Consider the following 26,880-nt stretch of genomic DNA (forward strand, 5'->3'; position numbering starts at 1 on the left):
GGTGATTCACGTTGGGGAAAACAGGTTGGTAGGTAAGAGGAGGTGGAGGAGGCTTTCTGAGTGAAATAAACCCATAAAGTGAAACATTCCACTTAATTAAACAGCCCCTTTTACAGTGGGGAGATCAAAGGACAGAGGTATTGGAGAAGCAAAGAATGCAGTCTATTCCATAAAAGATCAGGTGAAAGAGGAAGATAAGTCTAAAAATAACAAGGGAAACCTGTGCAACCCTCAATGTTTTATGAACACTCTTATTAAAGCAACAAAACTAACCAGACGGGAGGACGGGGGAGGCTTTTTGGCAGACAGTATTTCTCTGTGGCTCAGCCAAGTCCCAATGGGATGGACAGCACATCTCAATCAGCCCGTGCACTGGATTAGCAGAAGAAATAATGGAAGGGGTTTCACTGAAGAAAGGGAGAAAAAGCAATGGAGCAAGAAAAAGATGAAAAAGAACACAGGAGAATCTGAGAGCTTGTAAGGGAACTTGTTTTAAGAAAATTATACAAAAAATTCAGGAGCTTTGGGCCATATCCAGATCTGGAGCAGAAAGAGGTGAGACATTAAACTCTTCAAATGGAGAAAAGCAATGTACAGAGCTGTTTCTTCTTGTAGCTAAGAAGTGACTCAGACCACAAGAATCTTACTTTGCTGATTCAGAGCTTTGTTTTGAACCTTTGGCAAATCAGTCAGAAAAATATCTAGGTCTATCAAAAATGCATGGTATTGCCTTGGACAGCAGTTAAGAGTCCTAAATTCTGCAGTAGATCAGACTGACAGTTAATCTGCATTTTTCAACACTGACATTCCTCTAAAAATCTGACCTCAATGACATCTATTCACCATCAATGAAATGAGGATGATTCCTGTGTATCTCGTCAGAACTGCCAAATGGGCACCATGAGTTGCTGTGATACTGCAGTGGTTACTGCTAAATAAATAAGCTAGAAATATTTTTTCATTCCAATTCACTGAAAATAGAATTCAAATGTCTTCTGTGATTACTGGGAAGGCATTAGGAAAACTCTTTTTCAGAGTAAAGAACACACTTTAAAGAAAGTCCTTGATGATTTCATTATCAATGGACAATTTCCTGCATGAAACCCTAAGAGACTGGAAGAAAAACAGATTTGTTCTCTGGGGACAGCTGCAGATATGCTAGTCCAATTTTCAAACAGCTAAAGAAGACAGACCAAAAGCTCCCTTGGCTTTCAAACCACCCTTTGTGCCAAGGCTGCCTGCTACAAGTTTTTTCTGTCTCTTTTATTTTTCAGTTTCCAGATTGAAAGAGATTCGAAGCCTTGTCTCTGTTTAATTCCCATTATTTCCACTTGCTCTTTAATACCACTGGGAGACGTTAGACTAAAAAACCATAGGTTTCGCAGCATCAATGGTGTGGAGCGTGCCTGACCCCCAGTCCCCATGTCCGGGGGTCTTCCCAGGACACCAGAGGGCAGGCGAACCCCACCGCAGCACCCGTGCCCCAGGCACGCAGGGGCTCCCGCTGCCCGCATGCCGCTTTGGCATAGCGAAGGCGTGACATCATGGGCTTGTTGGGAGTTTATCTCCGACACAAATTGCCACAGGAAGCGTTTTGTCAAAATTTCAATATCAAAGTGGTCACAGCCTCTATAGTGAACAGCTTTATTTACTTAGGAGATAAAGACAGCTAGGCAGAAAGTTAAATTGGGGTAAGCAGTCTCCTGCTTCTGTATAAATGCTGAGAGGAAGTAAATGCCTCTCTCAAAGACAAACATCAAAGGAAATGCATTTCCCAGTATAGTCATTTTTAGACTTTGCCAGTAACTTAAAATATAGGAAAAATAAAATCAGGGCAGTCCTGGCTATGCTAACTGTAGGCAACACTTAAGTAGTGCTTAAATTTCAAAAATGTTCTAGTAACTTAAAAAAGGATAAATTATCCCTCTTTGGCTTTGTTCTGAGCATTCCTGAACCACCTCATAGTTGGCAAGAATTAATGACATTAATCTTTAAGGAAGATCATTTCAGCATTCTCACTGCAGTGTTCTGCAGGGGTGTAGCACACTGCTTCTTTTCCTTGCCTTTGAGCACTGCGCTGCTTTTGCAGATCCCAGTCTAAATCTCTTCATATTCAGAGGACTGGCATAGCCCTTTATAAGATTACAGCATGGCATGAACCCACTTCTTTGGATACTCTATATTAAACTACCGAGCCTGAAGTATGTTGCAGTACAGCTCACTAAAGTAAAAGATGAACCGTGCAGCAATATGTTTACCTTCTCTACACAGCAAATATTACAGACAACTTTCTTTTGAAAGCTTTCTTCAGTAAAATCCACTTCTCAGTCCTTGGTCAGACAAACTCCTACAGAAAGCCACTGAGTATGGGGATCCTAAGGATTTTTATGAGACCATTTTCTCACAGCTGTTATCAGGTGCTTAAAGGAAGCAGTCGGAGAGTTAAGGGGTGGCTTATGGAAAATACATTTATCTTTAAACTTTACAACTTTTAAAATACTTGCAAGTATGGGTATTCAAATCAGTGATAAAGATCAGCATTGACATGCTTCAGCATGACATGTTTCCTTCCTTGCGAATCCCAGCTCAACCATGTGATGGCTAATACACTGAAAAATGCAATGAGCTTATGACCCATCTATCTGTGCAGAGTGTTCCTCCTTATGGGGCACTCTGAGTTTTTCAAGAGAGTTATTTTAATCTCTTTAGATGCCATGGGACAAGCTATTGTTCTCACTGGCACCATTTTTGTACTTAAAACTAAAGGCATCTGCACTTCTTAACCAGCAAGGCAGTTGCACATACTTTAAAAAAAAAAAAAAAAAGTAATCTTCTTTTCTGGAGGCACTATATACTCTGCATGAGAAAGAGATGCGTAAGCCTACAATGCCTAAATTGTCTAAATAAGGAGCGAATATGCTCCAGCAGCACAGATCCTAGGCGGGCCAAATCAGTCTCCGGAGCTGCCTTAGTCTTTACAGAGAGAGCTGCACTCTGCGACTTGCCTGCGGTTGAGAGGAGGAAAAGAGAGCTCAGGGCCTGACCTGCTGAATCCTGAACAACCGAATGTAGCAAACAACACGGGCTTGGACCATGCAGTTGAGTCCGTTGGAAGAATGATGAAGAAAACACAGACACAAGGAAGTGTGTGAAAAGAAGAGCTAAATAGCTATGTAATGTGGCTTGAAGCAAAGGTAATACTAGTGCTGATGTCAGAGAACTAGTGCCAAAACACCCAGATGGCTTCGAGGCAAGGCAGCAGCAGCAGTCCAACCTCAGTAACTCAGTGCTTGGCTGGATTTATGCAGCTACCCAGTACTAGTTCACTTAATATCTGACCAAGATAATGTAACTTATCCTTGATATCTATCTTACTCCTAAATCATTGTTTTTTTACATTCTACGTATGAAGAGTTGCTCAAAGTTGTGATGACTTTTTTTTAATGTAGCTGCATTTTTTTGGAATTGTCATTTTTGCCTCAGTTGTAATGTAGGTCCTTGCTTTTTCAAATTTAATACCAAGACAGAAGTGGGGGAAGATTTCTTTAATAACAGTTTCAAAATTTTCCTCTTTTGTTTTGGCCCAATTGTTACATCTGAAGTCTGAGATTGGGATTTAGAAATGTTTCCAGATATTAAAGTTCTCTTTTCTTCCAGCAACTCCTTATTTTACCTCAAAACACAACACATGCACAAACACACATAATAGAACGAATGACTGTATCCCCAGGAACAAGATTTTGACAGACACAAAGATAACAGAAATAGAAGACTACAAATAAAATACCTCATCATAACTTAATACTCCATAAAGAAATGTTTTTGGCTTTTTATGAAGTGTTGATGCCTTAGAGGTGAGCTCAACAGATAGAAATACAGCTGTACAGTAGGAGACCACAATATGAGAGACAATCAGGAAATAGACAGTCTGGACACAATGTTATCTCAGAGACATGGAAAAAAGTATACTTTTATTTATAAACATGCAGAGGGTAGGCAGAAGTCTGAGGTGTCAACACAAGAGAAAGAGTTGAGAGGATAATTTGAAACATCCTGAGTGGGAAATATAAATTACCAATCTAGGGGGGTGGTGTGTGAAGTATGATTGCTTTTGAGTAAAAACAGAAGTATGTAATTAAGGAGACACTTACTGTACCAGGTCTGGGATATGGGATGCGACCTTCAAATTGTACCCACCGATGATCCACACTCTCTTTGTGAGCGTAAGGGCCATTGAAAACAGCTCTGATATCGGCCATGCTGTACACACAAACTGCAGAGCCCTTGAAGACAGAACTGAAAAAATAAGACAGATTGACATATATACTGTAAACACGTCTTCAGTGCATTCCTCATGCAGTGAGTTAATTAGTTCTGCAGAGTCTGATGGGTATTGGATCAGTCCTACATATGAGAGCTGATGTAAGTGGTGCTAAATAACAGACAACAAGTACAGGTCTCCTAACTACAGATTTTTATTATCACTGTCATTACAGTTAAAAGCTTGGGTCAGTTGAAACCCGGACTTAGACTTCAGAACCACTTGATAGACTGTCATTTTTTCTAGTGGCTGACAGTTTCCAGCGATCATTTATTAGCTATTATAATTAGAAATTTTTTGCAAATGTAGAACATTCCTTTACATTGTGTTTACATCTGGAAATTGTATTATAGTGATATTACAGGTGTCGTGCCTGAGAATTACAAGTTGTATTGAACAGATAACAAAAAGAGAAAGAAATAAACATTTATTTGTTTTTCTATGTATTTTTCCTCTTTTTTTTTCTACTTGTTTTAAAAAAAAGAAAATCTAGAATGTTCAGTTTTCTGAAGAACACCATGCCAGGTTGTCAAGTGGAATGTACTTTAGTTATTTCATATGCCATTTCATTAATTGTGCAATATTTCATTCAATATTAAATATTTTATGGGATTATATATTCTATGGAGCCACTGCAGTGAATGCTTCTGAGTTAAGGAGTGCCTTGGCAGTTATTCATGGTACTCAAACTCTTCATCATTTGGCTAGTCCTTACTATTTACACTTAATTCAAATGTTCTGGAGACAAAAGAAAGAATTATTTATTTTATTTCTGATGATTCTATATAGAGCACCTCACTATTGCACCTGTGAAGGGCATAAGTTAGTTAATCTATCCCCCTGAGGTAAAGGTGGGTTGCTCTTGCATCCACTCCTGTCCATACAAACACTGAACTGTCACTCTGAAGCACAATGGGTTTTGATCCTAAGAAAAAGCTGATGTCAAGTTGCTGCTTACAGAAATAATGCTTCATGGAGATTATTTGTCTTAAATAGTAACTATTGGTTGCTAAATAAATACTATTAAAATTTGTAAATTCAGCTAGACAAGATAGAAATAAATTAGAATGCTTTTGATTGGTAGATTTTCATTATCATGACTAGCACTCTCAAAACTGAGGCACACAAAGGTCAATGGACATAATTTATATTTCTATTCCTGAAAATATTGTCCTTAGTAACTCCAGTTCCAATATTGCAGGCAATTTTCTCACTGCTCTTAGGAATCAGGATTTAGTAAGGGAAGGGTTTGATAAAAGGCTTGACTAAGATCTTTAGCATTGGCTTCCAGAGATAAATGTGACCTAATGCATACCTTGTTGTAGTGAAGACTCCATATACAAGTGGGTTTCTCTCGTCTCTTGTAGAAAGTAAGAATATATCTTCTGCAACAGGAAAAATATTTTTTTATTTAAACATCCATCAAACATTTCTGCATTTAGCATTTATAATTTAGAAATTTTTAAATATATAAAAACGCTTCATTTTTGTCTGAGTTTTAATTTCTGCCATGTGAATTTGTGCTAATGTTGTGAAGTTTGTCCATTTGCAAATAGGTTTTTTTTTTTTTTTTATACAGAATCAACTTTTCACTTTCCAGCTTTTGGAGTGAAAGATAAAAACCTCATATTTCTGATCAGACTAATTCCAGTTATATTCAGGGACTTCTGATAAAATACAGAAATTTTGCCTGCACTGTTTCCAAGATGAGTATAATCAGAACAAGGCATAGTGTTTCTACAAAGCAGTAAAAAACCAAGCAAAACTGATGTAAAAATAAACTATTAAAGATAACTCAACTCACGCAGCTCATCGAAATGTGTGTCTGCTCCTTCAGGACCAGGTATCGAGCACACAAGCCTGGCTTTCAGAAAAGTAGTCCACTTGTTTATTAGGCTCCTTTGGCCTCCCATATCATTCTAATAAAAATAAAATTAAAAAACTTAAATATTTAAAAAATAAGAAGAGTTTTAACATATGTTATTTGAAGGTAGCACAGAATTAACTGTAGTGCAGTCTGATTTCATAGTTTGATCTTACAACTACTATGGTAAAAAATATGGCTTTTTTCTTTTTTTTTTTTTTTTTTTTCCCAAAAAAAGTGCAGGATAGTCTTTCTATAAGTAGCTCCAGTAGTCACTTCTCAGCTCTGAGCGAGCAACTAAAATCTGTTAATTATACCCAAATCTGTCTGCAACAGTCTCTTACCAGTTCCACAGTTGGAATATTGTGAAAACATGTATCATGTGATTTCTTGTTCCCTGTGATACTAATTTTTGCAATCAGTTGTTCTTCCAGAATTCTTTACAAACCCAATAATAATACAGAACATTTTGGATAGATTTCTCAAAAATGAAAAACTGTATTTGTCAGCAGTTCTTGCAATGTAAATACTGCGCTGCTGGCTTTGTGCACAGAGAAATACGCATTCCAGGAAAAATCAGTCATATTATTTTAATAATCATTGTTATAGAAATATCAGTCTATTCTCCACAAAAGGGATTTTTTTTTCTATTATTTCCATGGGTTTCCAAGATATGAGCATACTTGCCCAAATTTTCTTTAGTCACTGAAGAAAGAAAAAAATCTATAAACAGTTACTTAAAATTCTAATCACCCTTCTGAAGGGTAGGTGTATTTCTATGGACTTGGATTAGTAGAGGGGTGTGGGGAGAGTGGATCTTAGATGTAAGTTTTAAATTTTCAGGATTTTGCTTAACAGTTTACCTCCTTCCACTGAGTACATGAAAAAACTAATGAATGACATTTATTTGTCCCCTTTGGCCCCAAAGAACGAATCTATTTAGGTTCCACAATGCTATCTAGGCCTCAGTGTTTTCATACTGAAAACTGTAAGGGCAATAATATTCCAGCAGGAACCAAGAATCCAAACACTTAAGAGAAATATCACCAACAGCAGTCTCCCAGCTATAGGTTCTGAATTAGCCCATGACGGCTCCTACTTCTTCTCATTTATAAACTCTGAAGATTAGGAGATCTGTGCTGGAAATTTAAGCAGCACAAATTTGGTCATAAATATTCATCCCTTCCTTATTTATTAGGAGAAATCACTTTTTTTGTTAATTGGCTTTGCAGCTCTGAAGGTATAGGACCAGCCATTAGGAAACACTGGGTGGTGGAAATTACCTGGTATTTCCATAGCTTGTATTTGGCCCTTCACGGCTGTATAATAAATATTACAGGCATTCAGAAAAATGCTTTTAAGCAGTGAAATACACTTCACAAGGAGTAACACTTCTCTGGTAATGCACTCTAACTCTTTTCCCTTTTCATGTACTTGCTACTTTTAAATAGGTTAGCTCAGTTGGAAATGATTCCTGTTAATCTATCGTCTTTGGAACTCCTGTTCTTAACAGAATTGCTACCTCCTCTTCTGATTTCCTGAGGTCCTGCCAAGCCTGAAGCTTTACATCTGGCCAACAGATTTATTACAAAGGTGTCAAAATTAGCAGCCTAAAGCCAATAGGAAAAAGAAGCCCTGCATTTGTATGTCCTGTTAAAAGGCTCAGCAGATAAAATTTGTGGTGTAATTAAAACCAAACAATTACAAAGATGCAACAAGGAATCTTAAAAAGCAAGAAGCGTAAAGCTTTTCCTTCCTCTGGCATTTTGGATTAGCCAAGCAGTTCTTGCGTTGCAGGGCTTCCACTTTGATTTCTGGTGGATGCAGTGCAGCATTGCAGGACTCTGAGATGTCTCTAACTGCCTGACTATGATCAGAAAGGGTGGAGGAAGAAAGATGTGGTGGGGCTGGAATGGAAAAATCACTCTTGCCTAGTTCCTGCTCCTGTCATTGCAGGCATTCAGCTTCTGCAAGAGATGGGAAAGTACATACTTTTGTTTTACCATCCTTAAGCCAAGATCCAACTGAGCATTTTTGCTAATGCTTGTTTTGAATGTATCAGTAGTTTCATTGCATTCCCAAAGAGCAGTGTGAAGCTAATACTGTGTTCAAAGGAAACAGTCTTAACAAGTGCTATGTGCTTTAAAATATAAGATTCCACTGGATTTAGGATGTATTCCTATTTCCTCACTCTCAAGCCAGGACACAATGTTAACCATGTGACTTGAATTTAAGAGACTTCAGAACAGACATTTGCTTTCACTAGGTGTGCCTTACATATCCAGAAGTTGCCAATAACGCTGTACGCTTTATAAAGGAACAAGGGCAATTCAATGACCAGCCAGCACTCCATGACCTACCAAGTCCGTCTGAGGCCAGAGAATGAAAAAAGTATGGTACAGAAATGAAGAAACTGAAAAAAACTTTCACTAACTTAGACACTTGTACATTTACGATACTGACACACCCTCCAGCATGCTTCTTCCTACTACAAAGGCTGAATGCAACAAAATGTACATTTTATTAGAAAGATATTTTTGCTTATGTTTTTTTGGGAGCGTTTTTGATTAGCAGCCATATAGTAATTTTCAATCTTTATGTCACCTCTGAATAATACAGTGTCTTTGCTGTCCTAATATGTGCCCAGGATTCACTGAGAAAGTGCAAGAATTGACAAAGGCCATGGCCATTTTATCTACAGGTGGAATTAGCTCAGCTCAGGCCAAGGAAGTTCAAAAACTCTTAATAGTATAGGCATATATTTGCTTCTGGACTCTGAAGTAGTAGTTGTCTTTTTAAGCTCTGTAAATCTCTGTTTTTTGATGAAAGTGCACCTGTTCCTTCCTAACACTATTTTTTGATACATATTAGGTCAGTCTTTGACATATCTTGAGGCTTCAGGTGCTGGAGAACATGCAGTTATTCTACTTTGGAGTGACTACATCAGTCCACTAGGGAAGAGCTATGGATGTCATCTGTCTGGACTTCCATAAGGCCTTTGACATGCTCCCCCACAACATACTTCTCCCTAAACTGGAGAGGTGGATTTGGTGGGTGAAGGGTTTGGTGGATGAGGAATGGGTTGGTTGGTCGCATCCAGAGGGTAGTGGTCAATGGCTCACTGTCCAGATGGAGACCAGTGACAAGTGGTGTCCCTCAGGGTTCTGTATTGGGACCAGTACTCTTTAATATCTTCATCAATGACATAGACAGTGGAATTGAGTGCACCCCCAGCAAGTTTGCAGATGGCACCAAGCAGAGTAGTGCATTCCACACACCTGAGGGACGGGATGTCATCCAGAGGAACCTGGACAACCTCAAGAAGTGAGCCCGAGTGAAACTCATGAGGTTCAACAAGGCCGAGTGCAGGGTCATGCATCTGGATCGGGGTAATCCCCAGTATCAATACCAGCTGGGGGATGAAGGGATTGAGAGCAGCCCTGCTGAGAAGGACTTAGGGGTGCTGGCTGATGAAAAGCTGGACATGAGCAGACAAAGTGTGCTCACATCCCAGAAGGTCAATCTTATTCTGGGCTGTATCAAGAGAAGCGTCGCCAGCAGGTCAAGGCAGGTGATTCTGCCCCTCTGCCCCGCTGTGGTGAGACCCCACCAGGAGTCCTGCATCCAGCTCTGGAGCTCTCATCATAGGAAAGACATGGAGCTGTTAGAGTGGGTCCAAAGGAGGGCTATGGAAATCATCAGAGGGCTGGAACACCTCTCCTGTGAAGACAGGCTAAGAGAGTTGGGTTTGTCCAGGCTAGGGAAGAGAAGGCTGCAGAGAGACTTCATAGCAGCCTTCCAGTACATGAAGCGGGCCTGCAAGAAAGCTGTAAAGGGACTTTTTACAAGGGCCAGCAGTGATAGGGCAAAGGGGAATGGCTTCGAACTGAAAGAGGGTAGGTTTAGATTAGTTATTAGGAAGAAATTCTTTACTATGAGGGTGATGAGGCACTGGAACAGGTTGCTCAGAAAAGTCATGGATGCCCCCTCCCTGCAATTGTTCAAGGCTAGGTTGGACGGGGCTTTGAGCAATCTGATCTAATTGAAGATGTCCCTGCTCATTGCAAGGGGGTTTGACTAAATTACCTTTAAAGGTCTCTTCCCTTCCAAACTATTTTATGATTCTATGATCATATCTGCCTACTCTGTTTCAGATTCCTTGGACTATCATGGTTCATGTTTATTGGCTTCTGAGAGGCTGGACAAAGGACATACTGACCCAAAATCTTTTTGAGACTTGGTTGCTACAGAAAGAAGACAGTCTCTTCTGTGGAAAAGATTATTTAATAGTATCAGTCTGCAATGAATCACTGACATGTTCAAATGCTGTGAGCTGGATGTAGAACACAACACTAATAAGATGTACAGGTTGGGTAATCTGTGGCTTAGTAAAAATGGACGGAGGACAGAAAATCACCAAAGCAAAGGCCAGTCAATGCATAGGTGAACATAAACAAGAATTCAACATAAAGCTGCAGAATCATAAGAAGATCGCTGGACTGATTTGCACCAAGCAAGGATTTACCTCAAACCTGCTGGAAACATGTAGTAAACTGGATGCACTTAAATTGTCTTGGACAACAGATGGTGTTACTGAAGACAAAGAACGCTAAATATTTCAGGAAGATGAGATAAGAAGGCAGGATAAATTTAAGTGCTGAGAGAAGGGGAAGGCAACATGAGGAAGCTTTTCACTCCAGAAATATGGCTGATCTACTTATAACAGACGAGCAGTCGCTAGTGTCTGAAATCTTATCTCCCAAAATATCACTTCTAAGCACACTGGATTATCAGTGCTTGCTATAAACTTTATTACAGTACAGATGAAGGCACTTAGGACTGCATACTTCTTTCTGAATATAAATAAAGGTTTAATTAGCACTTACTGCTTTGTAATCTCACAAGCTGTAAGAGATACCAACACTTCTGCCTGAAATACCTTCTTCATAACAGAAAGAAATGCCTGTAAAATCTTGGGTACTTGTGTTTGCCTGAGCTAGAGATTTAGATAATTACCAGCTACAAGGGAGGCAGTTCAATCTGTCACCTGTTGAGGAAATATTACCAAAAAATATCACAAATATTTAAACGTAGAAATTATCTAGACAAATGGAGAAGTGATCCAATGTGATTTTGATAAATCAGACACAATTTTGTTCTACAGAAATCTTAAAATTTCAAACTTTTTCCATGAGCTGGTTCTAAAAAATCATTTGTTGGAGTGAGAAATCAGGGTTCTACCAAATTACATTAAGAATTCAAATATCTGATGTACAATTTCAGTGAGTGCAGGTAATCATCCGGCTTTCTGACATTCAGGAAGAATGCTGTTTAAATGCCACAATGTAAACTTTGTGAAGAAAATTAAGGTCATATCATACACCTTTCTTGGGAGACTTCAATGGAAAACTCAGTTTTCTGATCTGCAATTTATGTATAACTGAACAAAACAACAGTTTTTTCAAAATTTCAGTTAAAGTTAAGTTTATCATGAAAACAAGAACCATCAGAAAAAATACTACTCTATGAACAAGTATTTGAAAAGCAACTTATATTAAAGACTTTGTTGTATCAATTTTCTATTCTATTTTATCTTATATACTATATTTTATAAGTGTAGCTTCATTAGAATGCACAAATATTCTTCTTGGAATCCAGTAGGCAGGAAAACAGATGGCAGCTAAGCTAAAGAACATCTGCATCTTTGGGGTTTTAAATCTCTTATTTGTTTGTAAGTAACAGTGACAAATTGAACATTAGAACAAAAAGTGCAGTTTTCTGAAAATCAATCAACATCAAACACTGTGATTGATAAAACTTTAAAGGCAGTAATTATGCTGAACAACCTCTTAAAAAAAAAAAAAAGAAAACAATGAGTGGAATTTCTAGAAGCAGGTTATTAATTAGAGCCAGTGGCAAGATGTGCAGAAGGACCATCCAAATTGAATTCCTGGCCTGAATAAAAGGAAATGCTGGAGAATAGAGGGGAAAAGTGCTGAAACTACAACAAGCCCTGAAGCCCTTCTCTTGTGTGAAGCTTAGCTACATTACAAAGCCACCAGAAACAAATGGTATCCCCTGCAGCAAAGCCTTACATTATGGAAAAAAAAAAAACCTTCTAACAGACTTTATAAATGGAGAAACAGCCAAGAGTTTTCTTTGGACTTCTGTCTTCAAATTCACAGTTCTTTTTTAATTATTTAATTTTACTTTGCATGTTCTGGCCCTACCCCGCTCTGTTAGGTACTGACCTAACATAGGAAAGGAAGATTTCTTCCTTCAGGAATCCAGGTTCAAAATTTCTTGTCCAAACCATACCGATGTCAGATGAAAGATTCCTCCCAAGATTTTAGCAGGCTATGAGTCAGATCCAAAAATGTCAAGAAACGCATGAAGTGTGACTTCAGAGAGAATAATAATGCACTTAAAATACAAACAAGAGAAAAGAAGCGCATGCAAATTCAGATCTTTGACTTCTTTGCTATGGATACCTGGAATAAACTTAAGAAAGTCAGTTCACCTCTGTGTCTGCAGTCCCCATCTGACAGTGAGAGTGGAAACTGTGTTCAGAGTTCTGCAGTTTCTATGAGATTATAGAACTTTTAACAGGGAAAGCTGCTCTTTATAGGATTGCATATTGCTAAATAAAAGATGGCAAAAACCCCACTGGACACTGTGCATATTGCTAGTGTATAATATTTCTTCTGCTTGAACCAGTTGATCAGAAGATGAGGATCTGAGTGGGGCTCAGCCTCATGTACCACATGCTTACTCACAGTGATGTCCCTTACCAAGTGTAGCCTGGCAGAATGATGGAATTCTGCAGTCTATGAACTGTGCCTTGCAAGATCTCTACCACTGCAGTAGAGTTTGCACATAATCAGACAACAGAATTAAAGGTGCAAACACCCACAGACCCCTGATAGGAACTGCGCAGACCTGCACATCACCTCAACAAGTAAGCCTGGAATAAACTCAGCCCTCCTGATTTCCAGAGTGATGCATCAGCCTGGTATCTCTACAGTGCTCCTCGGACCATGAGAGTGCAGGCTGCATGCTCTTTGTCTCCTCCAAAAGTGTAACTAGATGTTCCTCTAGATTTCTGTGGCTTGGACACGAAGATTTCGCCTAGACAAATCTGTTTTCAGAGAATCCTTCTATGATCATTTTTCACACCTTTACGGAGAGCTCAATACCATTGCAACTTGAAACAGAAAACTCATAGTCTAGAGTACAGATATGCAAAACCTCAGAATCTTTTTGGTTCCTGGGACTTGTCATTTCTGAACACCTTTCTGCAACCATCATCTGTCACAGTTGAGAGCCTAATGAACAGCTTGTCCTGGCTCCCTTCTTATTTTCCCTATCATGAGACAAAGCCATTGTGTCAGGCACTAAGACTAAAGGGTCCTCATCATCAGCGCAGTATATTTACTGATCTCATAACCTGTCACTGCTCTGTACTGGCTGACTTCACTCCCTTAGTGCAAACCACACTGTTTGTTGCAAAAGGAGCTGGAGAGGTTAAATAGTATCTTCTACATGGGAAGATTATAGGCTGTGGGTCAAATTATTCATTCAGCTCTGTGCACATCCAAAGTTGATTGCACAGCCAGGGTCAAATATAGATCTCAAAACCAAAACAAACAGAAAAGCTAAACATCTGTCTCAACCCATGCACTTGCCTATCTAAACAGTAGGATTAGGCAAGAAGGGCACACACATCTACACTCACCAGCATGCAGGAGTGCCACGGCTAGTGTCAAGCCTGCTTTTGGCTTCCTCAGCTGAAATGAGTAAATGCCCCGTAGGACTGAGCCAGGGAAGCCTTTGGCATGAAACTCGTGAATGAAGTGAGAAATTCAAGAATGAATCTCAAGTAGCTGAATGTGTGGCAACACTACCCAGTGTCATTGGAAAGCTGACATGAAACCTATGGATGCCACTCTGGGTATTCACTTCATTTCTAGGCGTTAGGACAGTGGGAAAGAGGGTCTTTATCACAGCCACAGCAAAAATTACAAGGCTGCAGGGCACCTCTACTGTGGAAAATCCCTCTGAACTAGGAGTGAGAGAAACAGTGTTTTAGCTTCAAGTTCCTGCTCCTCAAGCAGATTTGTTATTATTTCATTCGGGATGACAATGTACTCGCATTAAGAATGCGTAACTGTTTGGTTCGCTATGGAAAATGGTGATTTTTATTTTGGAAAGTATTTAAACACCACATGGAGAGGTTTCTACTGAGTTATCTTTGGATGGGATCCAAACTGTAAAATCTAACCTTACAGCAGAGAAAAATTCTGGACTGTTACTAAGGATACCATGAAAAAAACAAAAGCCAGAAATCAACAGGCTCAGGTAAAGACAGGGGGACAACAACAGCAAGTTTGAATGTAGTTTGAGATGAATGAAATAATAAAATTTAGCACAGTTTTACTGCAAGGCGAGTCAGCAATCCTGTTAAGATTACCTCCAGTAGGTTTGCTAGTACTAAAAACATTCCCCAAGACATGTCAAAGGCTGTCACAAAGTAGATGTACTCTACTATATCCACCATTAGGCTGTTCACTCCAACCTCAGTGGAATTTTGAAGTGAGCAAAGGATGATGGCTAAACTAATAAAATATGTTAGGGAATTCTCTGGAAAATCTTCTTTTAATTTTGAGTATAATCTGTTCATGGTTTATTCCAGTGTGTTTGACTTGCCTTTACCTGTCTCTTCTCTAAACTTACATATATATTTAATACAAAATACATGATACAAATAGATTAAAAAGATATAAAAAGACAGAGGAAGAGAAACAAAGAATAAAACCTTCAAGTTACGAAATGTAGCATTCTTGATTATGAAGCTACAGGCAAGTCAAGTCACTAGATGGATCAAGCAATTAACGTCAAATAGGAGATGAGAATTTATATGGTTTGAATGCATGGAGAGCATTGTGAAACTGAAGTGGTGTGAGATGCAGCACTGGGATAGGCTGGTTTCCTTCTGAACAAATAGGCCTGAATATGCCATTCAGAATTGCACATTCTGAAATAAGAATGCCTCAAATTTCACATTCCAGGGACCCAGTAGGGCAAAGCTCCCTTATGGTCACTAGAAAATGTGTCCTTCAAAGAGTGATTTGGACTGAAGATGGAGGAGTCTTCGCCTAAAAAATACTCATCTGCTTTTATTGATTGAAGTGAATGTCTGATAATTAGTTCCTTTGCTTGGATACATACAAGTGCCTAAATTCACTAATGTAGGACAGTGTGACCACAGTATTGACAGCCACAGGTAGAGAGCTGGAAAAGCATGAGACCAAAAAGCAAAGGTAGGTAAACCTCTTACAGAGTCATTTAGAATTTGGCATCCTGAAACACCTGTGTTTACAACAGTGTACTCCATCAAACGCAGCAAAGCCTGAACTGTAAACTGTGGTAAATTTTCATGTTATATTTACTGATAGGAAAAAACCCACGAAGCTCATTTTATCACATCAGAAAATTTCCAAAATCATGAAGTAGTAATTTCCTGCTCTTAGAGGTATCTAAACTTCTGAATGAAAGCACTCTGAAATCAAGAACTTTGGATCTGACGTCGGAAATCCACTCTAATTAACTCTGCAGGATTCCCACTTCCAAGACAGTGGGTTGCTGACAGTGTCTTCTGCAGTATCTCTGGCAGCTAGGATGATTTCCAGAGTTTGCTTCAGAGGTTGTGCACATGCATTTCCATAAACCAGTTTTTAAAGCTCTGTCTTGACACTGCAATTTGTTTTTCATTTTCCCTGAGGCTCAGTAAAATTCGGTCACACCTCTTCATATATAAGCATAACTCACATACTTTTGCTTCATCTGCAAATTGTGATGTCGTCCCTCAAATAAAACACCAATTACATTGTTGAAACACACCCATGAGGGACAAAAATATACAAAACTTCCTATACTCACACCAGTACCCTTGCCAGTAAGGAAAGCTGGACAAGGCCTGACAAAGCCTGATGTTATACGTCTTGATTCATCACAGTTAGATTCTATCTGAAACTGGTTTGTCTCCAACGCATCAGCCCTTAAAATGAAATCATCTTGATGAGCATCTGCTTTTCTACATAATTTGAAAACTTTCAAATGGCACGTAATATTCAAATATCAAATTTGAAAGTCAAAGAGGAGTTATCTGCTGAAAGACCCACAGTTGCAATGATGTTCAATGCGCAAATGAGGGCCAAAGTTTTTCTAGAGATGACATTTTCAAAGTGGTTTTAAACACTACCACTGAGAAATAAAAAAAAAAAAAAAGAAGAAAAAAAAACATTACCCCCAGTTAGCATTGTGGTTAAGCAATATTATGGTGACAAAGAAAGTGTGTAAGCATGTAATATGCAGTAAGTTAAATCTTGTCTGGAATGAGTTGCCTCTGGAACTGGAAGCAGGATAGCTGCACGAGCATGGCTCTGAGCCCAGACTAATTAGCCCTGCTGAGAACATGTTAACATGGCTATTTCACTTCCGTGACCCAAGCTAATACAGCTGAACGGTAAAGTATTACGCTGTACGGACAACTCCAATGGTTTTGGAGATGGATCAATTATCTACACAGTGATGCATTACACAATATAGAAACACAAAGAATGTTAATTACCAGTTATCCCTAGTCACAGTAAAGGCATGGCTAGACTATTTCCAGGACAAGAAAAACACCTTTCAACTTTTACAGACAAGCAGCCCCACAGCAGAGCCCACCGGAAACCTGGACTTGGAGTAGCAGAGGAATAGCTCCCTCCTGCCATTCCGGGAATAAAAATTGCCTTAAAGCACCAGACAGGAGTCAAGGTCATAGCCTTGAACTCTGCTCATATTCATGGCTTTGGAAATAAATCACATAACCCAAAGGTGGAATGCAGGGTGTGTACTAGGCTCTCAACTCAGGAGCTCTTAAAATGATTACATTCCAGTGTGTTTAGAAAGTACAGTTTAACCAAGTGGGCTGTGCTTAATTGCTATATTCTCGTCCCCAGGTACAGCGTGGTATATATGAGGGTGGAATGGCATACCAAAAAAAAGACAAAGAGCTCACTTGTTCCCACTAGAACAAAGGCCATTTCTGGATACTGAACACTTTGGGAAATATGGGAAAGCATCAGGGGCCAAAGTCTGATTTCTTGGCAGCTGAGGTCTTGGAAATCAGTCTCTAAGACTGCATGCTATGACTTTTGCAATACGTCACCAAAACCATTAAAGAGAAGCCTGTAACACAGCAAATGCAAACCGCTGTAATAATAAACAGGATTTTCATACTGCAGCAGAGAGACTACTGCTTTTGGCTAATTTCCACTCCATTCCGATACAATGAGGTGGTAACTATGAAAAAATGTGTTTCTGTATAGGAAACAAACAAACAAAATCTCCAAAAACCTTCTTCCCCCTCCAAAAATTTTCTGTGGACTCCTGTAAGTTAGGATTTTCATTTCTCACTTTATTTGAGTGGGGAAAATAAGAGGGGAAACCTAGGTGTTTTTTATGGCTATATTTGTGCATATATGAAGTTGTCCTTAAATAGAAATACAATTCTGTCATCATTTTGTGGTGAATATGTATCTAAAAAGGTAGCTCACTTGTTACTTGGCTGCAGAGGGCACAGTGCATGAATGTTGCAATTTTTTCCTCAAAATCTGGCTCAGTGTGTAATGATTGTGTCGTGTCTTTAGCTTATGCACACTGGTTCTGCAGTGTGAGCTTGAAGACAATGTAGCTGTAAAAGCTTGTGTTTATGCTTGTGTTTCTAGGAAAAGAAATGTGTGGGTCCTTGCTCTTAAGAAGTTAAAGTTTGTATGATCAGGTAATATACGTATGTGTATGTGTATGTGGTTTAAAAACAAACAAACATTGCTGGCTAAGTGGTAAGATTTTTTTTTTTTTTTTTTTACCTATGACCTTATTTGAAAAGAAAGCACATAACCCAACAGACTACATTTTATGTAAGTAGGAATATACCATAAGTAGTATCAGATACTACAGATAGGTCAATGATATTTTTTCTGCCTCCCTCAAGCCAAAAATAAAAATATCGTTTGCCATGATAAGTTACTTGACCGGTTCTGAAAGTGACTGTTGAAAGCACTTCCTCTCAACTCATACTGATATCCCCTAGGGATACACCGAATGCAGATGACGTAAATCTAAATTAGTGCTATTTAGTGCTACAGTGGCTGTGTTATTGCAAGGCATGCTTCGAGATGGTAAGTATGGTCTTATGAACAGGACAAGTGACAGCTGTTTGACTCTGAGCAAAGAACTACCAGCAAGAGTACTGTAATCTTCTGGGTCTGAAAGTAGCGGGGAAAAGCAAATGCTTTCCAGAGAAGATTTTCCCTAAGGGGGAGGATCAGTGAGAGGGCATATTGTTGAGCCATTGAAAATTAGCCAAAGAATAGGCTGCATTGACTAACCTCCTTATTAAAAACAAAGCCTATTCTAATTTCAGCATGTGTCTCTGGCATTAACATACAGGAGCCCTAAGGCACAGTGAGGTAGAGAGCAATTGAGTTTCAGTAGAAAATACGGGTTCACACCAACGAAATTATTTCCAAAGTTGCTGGGCACCTCCCATCCACAGTTATTCTCTGCTTGCTGGGCAAAGAAGGCAAAGGATTAACTTTATGCAGTCCAGCTCACATTAACGAGACAGTGCAAATAGAAGTGACTATATTCTCAATTGTTGCAAAGACGTTGATTCCATATCAGAGAGAATTAAGCATAGCAGATGTTTCATATCAGAGCACAGATATAGAGAATTTTAGTCTGTAAACAGTCATCTATTTGCATATTTAAAGTTATACTAAATACTCATAATAATTCTGTTTTTATTATAATAATATGCATTATAATGTGTTTTTTTTAAGGTAATCAAGACAAATGTACAAAACCAAGAGTCTGAATTTCAAGAGAATTCTGCATCCATCAGGAAGTACCCAATAAATACAGACAGTGCAAAACTAGCATTAATAGACAGTGCAAAACTAGCGTTAATAACAATCACCTTACTTTTCGGTTTCCACTGTTTTGATTTGACTACTAAAAATAAAATTCAAGACTTTTTTCCTGTTAACATGATTACTCCACAAATTCAGTCTCATTTCGGGTATGGTTACGCATAGTCATTAGGATTTCCTTACAATACTTTTGCTTTTATTACAATATCTTATCTGTTTTTTTCTCTAGGTAATGAATGCTGGAGATCTCTAGCTAATATATCTTAGTTTACTATTATCTCTCATGTGCCTTGGCTTGAAAATGTAGTCTACAAATTTTTCCTAATGCATTAAGTGCTTTCTCATAGTCAGCAAATGCCATGTCTATCAGCAAATCATATATGTTTGCATTTCCATTCTGCCATTAATCACACCGCTGTGAAATACCCAACAAAAGATTATCCATTCTTTCGTCTGGCTAAAAACCTACTAGAGAACTGATTTATGAATGAGTTGTTTGTTTTCTTAACATTTTACATCAGGGACAGAAGTGTGAAATGGCTGTGGTCGCAGATCTGGATTGTTAGCAGTTTGCTGGACTGAAGAACAGTTGTAGATTTGCATAGGCATATGCTTGTCCACTCTTTGTCTTTCTGTGCATGTCCAGTAAACATTCTGAGTGCTCTTCTCCTAGACTCCTCTTAGTGAAAATTACAAACTCTTTTGTTTGCTCACTAATTTTCAAGCTTCTTAAGAAGATTATTTTCACTGCCAGTAGTCACATTGCTCAGAAAATGCATGTAAATGAAGATACCTAAACAAAATATTACAAAAACGTACCTACTTGTGTGATTGCTGTGATGGTGTTGCTGATATCTAGTTCATCACAGGAGATAAACATTTGTTGAAAGCTTATATTTACTAATATGAAGACAACTTTAAAGTGTCATTTTTCTGACTTTTGCCAGTGATTCCTGTGTGCCTGTATTCAGTGAAGACTTAAGGGCAGGATGAGAGCACTTATACTGACTGCTTCTGATCCTATAGTATTACGGAACAAGGGAGTGGATAGAGAGTAAGTCTGACACAGAAGTCAATAGCCTCTTCTGCTGTAGTGGGAAGAAGACATTAGTAAAATCAGCCCACTGTTGAACAACAAACTCTGTATTGACTGCTGTCTTCATACACAGGAATTAGTTTCTCTTCTCGTTACCATTTGAGGAGGCTTCTGCCCTTGACAGAGATGCTTCTTCAAAAAGAGTGCAGCTCATAAAAATCCAAGTCTGCATTATGAATACCATAGGGGCAGAAATTCTTCATGAGGAGCAAACCCAAGCATAACGAAAGAGAAAGTGAACGGAGTAATCATTTAAGGGAGGTCAGGCACCAACCAAATGACACATTTTACACTGCAGAAGACCTGGGGCCTGGTTCCTCCTGGTCAACAGGTCAAGGACTGCACTTCTTCCCAGGGGAGAAAACCTCTGGGCATGTGTGGGTGTAGCTCAGAAACTATATGCATTTTTAGCCTCCCCTCACCGCAACTGATTATCAGGAATGTGCCAAAACAAATGACTGACGTCAGCTCTCAGTAATAACCAGGAATGATGTACTGAGCTAGGTTGAAGGGATGGGTTGCTATATCCTTCCATTCAGTGGGCACTTTCCACAAAAACCCAAATACCTTGCCATTGTGTACACTTCAACAAGTCAATACTTATTGAGAGCTTATGCAACAAAGCAGATCACTGTTGCATATCTGCAGGTCAATACATTATCATTTAGGCACAGGATTATCATCTACAAGAACATTAGCTTTTCTAAAAGTGGTACACAGTCCATATCGTGTCTACTTTTCAGACGAGTAAACTTCAGACAGCATTAGTAATCTATTCTCAGAAAAAAATACTAAGAAGGTTCATTGGGTAACAACACTGTGTCCCTCTGATTTGAAGGGAAATCCAGATTTCTCACAGAAACAAATAAAATTTTATTTTTCTCCTACCTCTTCTTTTTTTTTAACAAAATAAAAAGATAGAGTCCTCACCTTACAAACTCTCCCAACTCGAGAAAGAATTGTCTTGTCAGATGTGCCACTATCTTGTGATATTTCTCGGAAAAAGAAGTAGATTTTATCATCATCTGGGTTATAGGTGTCCGGGATGGGAAAAGTTCCAATGAATTTCGCTCCTAGAAGTTCCCAAAAAAAGGTTTTAAAAATCTGAAGGAAAGTCTTAATACTCACTACTAACCTTCTGCTATAATATCTGTGTTTATGTTGCATCTTCCAGTGAAATAAAAATGTCATTATGTAGACATGTAGTGGCAAGTTTCTTTCTAACTCCGAGCAAAACTCACCACAGATTCTGAAGTATTTACTCTTAGTGTGGTGTTTTTGAATATATATCTTACTACCACTTACATAAATATGCAGCACTGGCGATCATTCTCTGAAAATCGGATAACCCTCGGTAGCAAATAATGCCTACAAAAAAACTGCCTTACTGCGCTTGCCACCAACACCAAGCTAAGTAGATTTTCTAAAATCACATGGTAGAATTTAAATTAATTTAATTACACAGTGCAGCAGTCATAAATACAGAAATACACTACTGTTTACTAGCAATAGCTTGAAAAGGAATGAAAGAACTTTTATTGATCCATAGCATTAGAAATTCTATATAAATGACAGCTTTCCCAAGTTAAAAGTTTCCTACATATCTCTGCTACCACAATCTTACTGCATCCACCAAATCCAATAGAGTGCCATGCTGGGGTGCCCAAGTTAGCACACCAGACTCCACAACTGACTGGTCAGTCTTAAGGGCACAGTTCCTTGCAGTGCATGAAAATAAATTAGCTATATCAACAGAACGGTGTGCTTGAGTTCTTTAAATCTGCTTTTTACAAGGAATGCTACAGCTTGCCTTGCCTTGATGTGCTGAGCTGATATTACTTCTGGTGTCTTTCAAAACAGGCTTGGGTGTCTTCGCCTGCATCTTATAAGCATGCTTATTGGGCCAAGAGTTTAATACCCATCCTTCACTGTTTTCGTCAGCTCCCTCGTCCATGATCTCCAGTCATGCTCTACCTGCTCAGCAGTTGCATTTTTTTTTTGTTTTATTTTTGAGTTGGGGGGGGGGGGGGGGTGTGTTCTTTAAATTTTGCACTAAAAGCGGAAATTAAACTAATTCCAGGAGTCCCTGACTGCAGCAGAGCAAGCAACAACACTGTCTTGCACAAGTGAACCAGCTACTTGGGGAAGTGATTTTTAAGACACTCCCCAATGTACTGCAATAGATGAGCTTTTCTGAGGGTACTTGGATCAATGATGTTTTTCTTTAAACAGAAGTGGTTATACAAATACGGTGCAAAGAGACCCTTGACTCTAAAATACATTCTTTCAGCAATAAAATACACAGTCTTTGTCCCCCATAAGCAGGCAGGCTGCAGCAGAAAGCAGTAAGGAATATGGTGTAAGGTGGCAGAGCAAACAGAGCACACTGACGATATGTAGGGAATACTATTATCAGCTTTTAGTGTATCTTCATGTCTTTGTACTTTTTCTAATGGCTGTTGCTTTGTATTAGCCTTGAGGAATTTCCACCATGAACTCTACAGCACACACAGGAGAAAAAGAGGGTGCTTGATTCAGAAACTCATGGTCAAAGGCTTGAGAAAAAATGCAATGTGTTTAAGTGCTGAATGTGCACCTTCGTGACAGAAGAGTAAATTTATGGGTCAAAATAGCCACAGTGCTGCTTCCATTTTAAACCTTTCTGACACTAGAGAATGGCGTCAGCAGAAAAAATGAATTGATGCAGGCATCAAGCCCTATAAATTTAAGTCAGGATTTCAAAATGAGGCTAAGGAAAATATTCAATTACCCCTCAGGGCCTGTAAGGCTACTTTGAAGATTAGATCTCTAAGCGTGAATAAATACATAAATACATTTCCAGTATGGTTTCTTAAATATGCGGTTAGCTAAATAGCCATTTAATAGGAAAACCTGTGAAATACTTCTATAGCATTCTTTTGAATTTCACATAGATTTTTTTTTTAATCTACTTTCACAGAACAAAACTCTGAATATATGTTTTTTTTAAATTAAATTTCATTGCTTTACTTGGCAAGCCAAATGCAAAAACAAATGTCTCAATATCAATTCCTGGAACATATTTAGAGGAATATCTAACAAATTAAAGGAATACAAATACTTAATGATTTTAAATCACAGTTGAAAACACTGAAGTTGAAAGTTAAATCCAAACAAAAATGCACTGTATAAGACACAAAGACATAGAGACTGAAAACAATTTAACGAATGAGATCATGATCTGAAAAGCACATTATGTTCTGCAAGCGAGATCTTTGTCTCATCTTTTTTAATCTACCCATAGAACATAGTAAAATGTGTTTAAACCAACTGTGTTTTTGGATTCTTTGCATGGGAAACAAATTCTGTGATGATGATTTTAAACCACTGTTTCTTTTCCCATATATGTGGTTGTCCCCCCCAGTTGCTTCAATAGAAGGTTTTGCCGTGTATTAATTTCGTGGCTAGAATCTGTTTGACCAAACGGGATTAAAGGCATTATGACCTCTGACAATAGATGCTGAAATAAATTCAGGTGTTGCTCTTGCTTTTTCATATCTGCTCTTGTGGCCTAGCTGGAACAGCTGTGACACCTAGTCTTTTACTGCTGGCTCACTGGAGTGGTCATGTTTACTGTTGGATACCTGTTGGCTCTCACACCCTTCCAGCACCAGCAGTAGATTTACACAGTGCAACCATGCATGCCTTAGTAAGACCTACAGAGAAGTAAGACTCATTAGGCTCAGAAAAAGAGGACAGCAAAAGAGTAGGAAATCCCAGAACATTAAGAAATGAAAAAATGACCCAGAACAGGGGGAGGCAGCAGGTCTTCATGGCCGGGTTGACAGAAATCTGTGGCATGATAAAATGCAAGTGCTCACCTCATTTACCTTTAACTGTCTAGAAGTCAAGCTCCTAACCTACACTCGTCAAGGTCCTCTCTCAAGAAGGGACACAAGGAAGAAAGTGACAATGAATTATCCTATTTTAAGACAGATTCCTACAACAGGTGGGGCGAGTCACCCTGTGGAATTATCACCTCTCTCCGTAAGTTACAGACAGAGAAAAGTGAAATGACTGAGCTCAGACAGGATGCTCACTTTTGCCTTTTAGAGCTAAGAGAGCTGAATCTCATCCAAAGTTCACAGGATATAAAGAAGTCATTGCCTGCAAGTCTTTGCCCTGGCAAAGATGACTAAATTGTAATGAAAAAATAATTTAAAACGATGAACGCATTTCAGGGAAGTACTCATTCCAGCTATGGCTTCAGCTTCCTGTAACGGAGGGAAGAATGTGAAGCTGCTTAGTGCTGCCTGTATGTAGGGCTCAGGTATCCAACTTCTGGACGCCCTCCCCTGCCCGCTAGGCTGGAACGGGGCAGACTTGTTTCCAGTGGGCAGCTTTGCCATCCAAAGTGGGACCACCACCGTCACAGGACTCATCCTCAGCCCCGGGAGTCAGCGGCTGTGGGAGCGCCTGATTCTTCAGCTCTACAGGAGAAGGGCTGAAGTCTGAGCAGAGGCAGCATCCCCTCTGTCTGCAGTGCCATTGCGCGCAGGAGTATGAGCCTGTGTGAGCATGAGTCATGGGAAAGATTAGCTGCCTTCCTCCCTTCCTCTTTTGTGGAGCTGCTATTCAGTCACTGAGATTAAGACATGTCTTAATTAGTCAAGATAGAGATGCCCTGTAAGGAACTGGAAGGTATCCTACGCATTTTTCCCTAATGCTTTGTCTTTCCCTCCCTTCCCCCAGGAAAGAATAATTCTGTTTCCAGAAACAGAATAAGACTAAACTTTAAAAATATTAAGGTGCATTATAATAAAACTTCCTCAGTCCTCTGAAAAAAAAAAAAGATATATGTTTTATGCTTATCCTAAGTAAAACATGAGTCATGCCTGGAAATAATTTATTTCTAATTGTACAATTACTCAAGTATATACAACCTTTCCTGGAGGTCTAACACATGCTTGGTAAATGAAAGGGTGGCAGATTTAGGAAAGAGGGGATTTAGATGAGATGGGAGTTTTAAATCTGAAATCAAGTAAATATTTTCTTTATACCAATATCGGCTGAAAGCACTAGTGTATGCAATTGGTAATGTTACACAATAAAGTAAGAAAATATTGGCTACCCTATGGCTTATTGCAGAAACAATTCCATCATTTAGAGTTGCACTCAAAATTTTCTCCAACATTAAAAGGACCATTTCAAAAAAATATTAAAAGCACCTAGTTTATACATGTGCCTCCTAGTACAACACTGAATGGATTGTGTATGTGAAGTCTTAGACAGAGTGTTGCTGTAGTTTTTTATATGGCCGGAAACAAGGTAAACCTGAAGAATATATAGGGTCTTCAATGTTTATACAGTGTAGGGTAATTTTCACGTTGCAGTCTAGCACACTAAAGCTGTTTTTCAAACCCAGACATATTAATATATTATTCTCCTTAGAAAACTTTCACAAATACAGACCCTTTAATTGAAAGCAGAGTAAAAAATGAATCAACCTAAATTGAAGAAGAAAGGCAGGCTCGCCCCCTCCTAGACTCCAAAATAAAATATGTAACAGTTCTCAAATCTTCAGTTTATCCTGTGTTTTTGTACTGTTCCCTTGTCTCAAACCACTCATGAAGAAACATGAACACTATAAATAAAGGTTTGGAACTGAACATTTAAGCTATCAGTTCTTTTGGGCTGAGAATTGAACACTGTAATGCTCATCAAGGTGGCTCTATACTAATGATAACACCAGATGCTCCCAGGGCCATACTGCAGTAAATCTTTCTATTGAGGGTCTTATAGCACCCCTTAGGAAAGTGGCTGCCCCAACCGTTTTTCCATACTGAGCACCACTAGGCCGCTAGTGATAAAACTGGGTATTTAGTTGCACTGTCACAGAGCTGCCTGCTGGAAGAATACATCCTGGTCCCCACCATTTACAACCTGTTTATGGTCTACATTGCACTACAGATATGTAGAAATGAGATGGAAGACGTAGGAAAGGTGAGACAAGGAAGGTTTTCAGCACAGGAGATGAAAGTAGGATAGGTGAGCAGAGTCAGATGTTGGATTTTTCTGTCTGTCTGAAGGACTGCTCCTATTGGGAAAGGTAAAATGACTTTAAATGGCTTTTCTTCTCCTCCCTAGCTCCCAGGAGAAATCCTGAGGTTATGGAGTTGCATCTAAACAGAAATGTAAGGCAACAGCTTAGAAGAAGAGAGAGGAGGAGTAGGAAAAAAAAATAGTAACAAAAAAAGAACATTTCCTCTTGCTGAGGTCTCAAAGAGTTAAGAGGCAAAATTATCCCTTTCAGTTGTCTGCTGGGAAGACAACTTAACCCTGTGGTCAGCAGGCCCTGGCTTTACAATACACCCATAATAGTTACACAGGCATCCTGAATCAGGGCCAATGTTGCCACATTTTTAAAGACAGTTGACGGCTAAAAGGGGGATACTTTAATTGAACAGGGTTAGCTCGTGAGCGAAGTTTTCCATGTTGCTCTGTGTGTGGTTTGAGACTGGCTGGGTGTAAATGCATCCAGTTTTTTAGAGGGTTTACTAGCTCAGAATGTTTTTTAACGGGCCAGAAAAATCAGTGTTTTGCTTGGGAAGCTATTTTAGGGTGCCCTTAGTGGTTTTAA

The 26,880-nt window shown here is 39.0% G+C and overlaps 1 protein-coding gene across 3 annotated transcripts in view; it reads right to left on the reverse strand.

Moving 5' to 3' along the window:
- The window catches only part of SEMA3D (semaphorin 3D), a 151,915-nt gene that overhangs the window by 37,071 nt on the left and 87,964 nt on the right, over window positions 1-26,880 (reverse strand). For all 3 annotated transcript variants that reach the window (XM_075427988.1, XM_075427987.1, XM_075427989.1), the window contains exons 8-11: window positions 21,192-21,334; window positions 6,126-6,240; window positions 5,637-5,706; window positions 4,152-4,296 (exon numbers count right to left, since the gene is read on the reverse strand). In XM_075427988.1, the coding sequence (XP_075284103.1) occupies window positions 4,152-4,296; window positions 5,637-5,706; window positions 6,126-6,240; window positions 21,192-21,334 (473 nt within the window). The remainder of the gene's footprint in view (window positions 1-4,151; window positions 4,297-5,636; window positions 5,707-6,125; window positions 6,241-21,191; window positions 21,335-26,880) is intronic.

This window comes from Opisthocomus hoazin, chromosome 8 (assembly GCF_030867145.1).
Source record: "Opisthocomus hoazin isolate bOpiHoa1 chromosome 8, bOpiHoa1.hap1, whole genome shotgun sequence".
NCBI classification, from domain to species: Eukaryota; Metazoa; Chordata; class Aves; order Opisthocomiformes; family Opisthocomidae; genus Opisthocomus; species Opisthocomus hoazin.